Source organism: Colossoma macropomum, unplaced genomic scaffold (genome assembly GCF_904425465.1).
Source record: "Colossoma macropomum unplaced genomic scaffold, Colossoma_macropomum, whole genome shotgun sequence".
Classification (NCBI taxonomy): Eukaryota; Metazoa; Chordata; class Actinopteri; order Characiformes; family Serrasalmidae; genus Colossoma; species Colossoma macropomum.
This window is the reverse complement of record NW_023494795.1, coordinates 44,314,547-44,319,546: the sequence shown is the minus strand read 5'-3', so window position 1 is coordinate 44,319,546 and position 5,000 is coordinate 44,314,547. Positions and strand designations below refer to the sequence as shown.

General features: G+C 40.3%; 1 protein-coding gene across 1 annotated transcript in view; it reads right to left on the bottom strand.

The window, feature by feature from the left end:
* The window catches only part of rars2 (arginyl-tRNA synthetase 2, mitochondrial), a 37,266-nt gene that overhangs the window by 16,559 nt on the left and 15,707 nt on the right, over positions 1 to 5,000 (bottom strand). The window contains exons 12-13 of the mRNA XM_036582518.1: positions 3,617 to 3,677; positions 3,259 to 3,335 (exon numbers count right to left, since the gene is read on the bottom strand). Of these exons, the coding sequence (XP_036438411.1) occupies positions 3,259 to 3,335; positions 3,617 to 3,677 (138 nt within the window). The remainder of the gene's footprint in view (positions 1 to 3,258; positions 3,336 to 3,616; positions 3,678 to 5,000) is intronic.

The window sequence follows — 5,000 nt, the reverse complement described above, 5'->3', positions numbered from 1 at the left end:
TCAACATACACATCAACACACTCATCAACACACACATCAACACACTCATCAACACACTCATCAACACACACATCAACACACACATCAACACACTCATCAACACACACATCAACACACACTCATCAACACACACTCATCAACACACTCATCAACACACACATCAACACACTCATCAACACACACCCCTCAACACACTCATCAACACACACATCAACACACTCATCAACACACACTCATCAACACACACATCAACACACTCATCAACACACACATCAACACACACACATCAACACACTCATCAACACACTCAACACACACTCAACACACACTCATCAACACACACATCAACACACTCATCAACACACACATCAACACACACATCAACACACACACATCAACACACTCATCAACACACACACATACACACTCATCAACACACACATCAACACACTCATCAACACACACATCAACACACTCATCAACACACACATCAACACACACACATCAACACACTCATCAACACACTCGTCAACACACACTCGTCAACACACACATCAACACACACATCAACACACACTCATCAACACACACATCAACACACACTCATCAACACACACATCAACACACACTCATCAACACACACATCAACACACACATCAACACACATCAACACACACATCAACACACACATCAACACACTCATCAACACACACACATCAACACACACATCAACACACTCATCAACACACTCATCAACACACACTCATCAACACACACATCAACACACACATCAACACACACTCATCAACACACACATCAACACACACATCAACACACACACATCAACACACTCATCAACACACTCATCAACACACACATCAACACACTCATCAACACACTCATCAACACACACATCAACACACTCATCAACACACATCAACACACACATCAACACACACATCAACACACTCATCAACACACACATCAACACACACATCAACACACTCATCAACACACACATCAACACACTCATCAACACACACATCAACACACACATCAACACACACACATCAACACACACTCATCAACACACACATCAACACACTCATCAACACACACATCAACACACACATCAACACACACTCATCAACACACACATCAACACACTCATCAACACACACATCAACACACACATCAACACACTCATCAACACACACATCAACACACTCATCAACACACTCATCAACACACTCATCAACACACACATCAACACACACACATCAACACTCATCAACACACACATCAACACACACATCAACACACACACATCAACACACACTCATCAACACACACATCAACACACACATCAACACACACTCATCAACACACACATCAACACACTCATCAACACACACATCAACACACACATCAACACACTCATCAACACACACATCAACACACTCATCAACACACTCATCAACACACACATCAACACACTCATCAACACACACATCAACACACTCATCAACACACTCATCAACACACACATCAACACACACATCAACATACACATCAACACACTCATCAACACACACATCAACACACTCATCAACACACTCATCAACACACACATCAACACACACATCAACACACTCATCAACACACACATCAACACACACTCATCAACACACACTCATCAACACACTCATCAACACACACATCAACACACTCATCAACACACACCCCTCAACACACTCATCAACACACACATCAACACACTCATCAACACACACATCAACACACACATCAACACACTCATCAACACACACATCAACACACACTCATCAACACACACACATCAACACACTCATCAACACACTCATCAACACACACACATCAACACACACATCAACACACTCATCAACACACCTAAACACAGATAATGTACTACTTATAAACTACTTATTTAACAGTAACATATTAATCTGCACCTGATCTCTGATCCACCAACTTGGATCTAGTACTATTACTATACATAGACTGTACTAATCTTAGACTGTACTAATCTTAATCTAGTACAAGTGCTAGAAAGTATTAAGCTAAACCTCTGACAGATCTGAGACAGTCCTAACTTAAAAAGCTCTTCAAAGATCAGACAGACATCAACACTGGGCTACAGGTGGTAACAGTCCATGTCGGCAGCGTTTGGATGACGTCAGTTATGCTGGTGCTCAGAGTAGTTTACTGTCGTCCAGATAAATCACACAAATAAATCGCGCTCAGAGTGTAACTGGCCCTCACAGTGATTTTATCAGGTTAAGGGGTGTTATTAGGCACGAGGAGAAGCAGAGTAACACCTGTACATTATTACTGTAACACCTGTACATTATTACTGTAACACCTGTACATTATTACACCTGTACATTATTACTGTAACACCTGTACATTATTACTGTAACACCTGTACATTATTACACCTGTACATTATTACTGTAACACCTGTACATTATTACACCTGTACATTATTACTGTAACACCTGTACATTATTACTGTAACACCTGTACATTATTACACCTGTACGTTATTACTGTAACACCTGTACATTATTACACCTGTACATTATTACTGTAACACCTGTACATTATTACACCTGTACATTATTACTGTAACACCTGTACATTATTACTGTAACACCTGTACATTATTACACCTGTACATTATTACTGTAACACCTGTACATTATTACTGTAACACCTGTACATTATTACACCTGTACGTTATTACTGTAACACCTGTACATTATTACCGTAACACCTGTACATTATTACACCTGTACATTATTACTGTAACACCTGTACATTATTACACCTGTACATTATTACACCTGTACATTATTACTGTAACACCTGTACATTATTACTGTAACACCTGTACATTATTACCGTAATACCTGTACATTATTACCGTAACACCTGTACATTATTACTGTAACACCTGTACATTATTACCGTAATACCTGTACATTATTACTGTAACACCTGTACATTATTACACCTGTACATTATTACCGTAACACCTGTACATTATTACTGTAACACCTGTACATTATTACACCTGTACATTATTACACCTGTACATTATTACTGTAACACCTGTACATTATGCTCCTGATACTGCTACTATGTCCTATTGGTTTAATCTGGTGGCTAAGAACATTCTGGGTTCTGTAAAGTGATTCAGAAGGTCAGCGAGTTTACCTCTCAGCCCAGTGATGACCCATCACCCTCAGGATCTGGAACAGCTGCTGGAAATGGACGGACTGACTCTTATCTGTCTTAAAGAGAGAAAACGAAGCGCGTTCCTCTCATGTTAACTGAGTATTTTAATGCTAAACATACAACCTAAATATGAAGCACAGCACAGGAACGATAACCACATCACCCTCGAGGACACAACGTCTAGAACGTAATCAATACAGGATTAAAGCAGCAGCATTAGCTACCTTCACCAGTATCGTAAACAGGTCTGCTTAGAATCACTGAGGAAGCCAAAAATCATGATCATGATTATAATATCGTTCATTTTGCAGCTTTAATTGCTACATATAAATCTTACCACATAAATCATCTCATCAAAGTGGAACGTCTCTTTCCTGTCGAGGGCGGCAGCCACGTCCCTGAAAATCACAAAAACAAACGGCATGAGCTCCCAGAAACACCTGCAAACCACATTCAGACAAATGCTGACACTCAAAACTCAAACATGATGGTTCTTTAAGGGTTCTTTAGTAAAGAAAATGGTTCTATATAGAACCATAAACACTCAAAGAACCATTTGCATGATAAAAAGGTTCTCAGGGCTATATAGAACAAATGGAATCTCCATCAACTTGAAGAACCATTTCACCGTGCAGAGAACCCTTTAACCTTGCAAAGGGTTCTTTGAGTGTTTATGGTTCTATATAGAGTATTTGTAGGTGTCTAGGGCAGTAACGATACACCTATTCTGAGGTTTGATACTGAAGATCATCTCAGTGATTAAATTAAATTTCCTTTTTTAATATAAAATGTTTCTCTTTCGTTTATATTTCTCACACCCAGCATTATCAGCTCTGTGGCTGTTGTGCGTCAGTGGGGTTTGTGTTGTGTTCTTTGAGAAGGACACTGTGAGATATGGACTTGTTTACGTCCGTCTCTAATCTATCCTCCCAGACGTGGTGGCGGCCTGTGGATCAGGAGCTGGAGCTGTATCTCCATCACTGGGTGAGAGGGGACCATTCGGGGACCTTCAAGGTCTTGGGCCTGATTAAGGGTGGGCGATTTGGCAAAACATCTAATTGTGATCTGATCAACACTGCGATGACCATTTCAACTGCGATCGTTTCTAAAAACTGATGTTTGTTTTTTTTGGCCAATATCATGAGAATGTCCACTTTTTTCTGGCCGGAGCGCTGAGCGCAGTGCGCCAGCCTGACAGATATTCATGGTTGTGATGTCACAGCACGTGGATCTTCATCTAAAAACAGTTCACAAACCAGGATAAACTTCCCCACTTAGAACTCATCAGACTACATAAACACAGCAGCTCCTGAGGTTTGAAAATGGCTCTTCCAAATTGTGATTTCGATATAAAAACGATGAATCTTTCAGCCCGATTCCTGACTGAGAGCGACTCCTGCTGATTAAGAAGAGCGCGACTTTCTCGACTGAACCTCATCAGATTCAATCTGCAGTAAAACAGTTATGATTTGTAATAATGAATCAATAACTGTTTATGTAAACGAAAGCAATAAGACACGAGAGGCTGACAGTGATTTTATCACAGGGAAGGGTTTTTATACACTCTCAGAAACAAAGGTACTAGACTGTCTCTGGGTCAGTTCCCCTCCTGTCACTGGGGTGGAACCCTCAAGGCTCCATCTCAGTACCTTTAGTCAGGGAACATAACTGAACCATAATCCACTGAATGATATGTTCTAAGCTGTACTGACTCCACACAC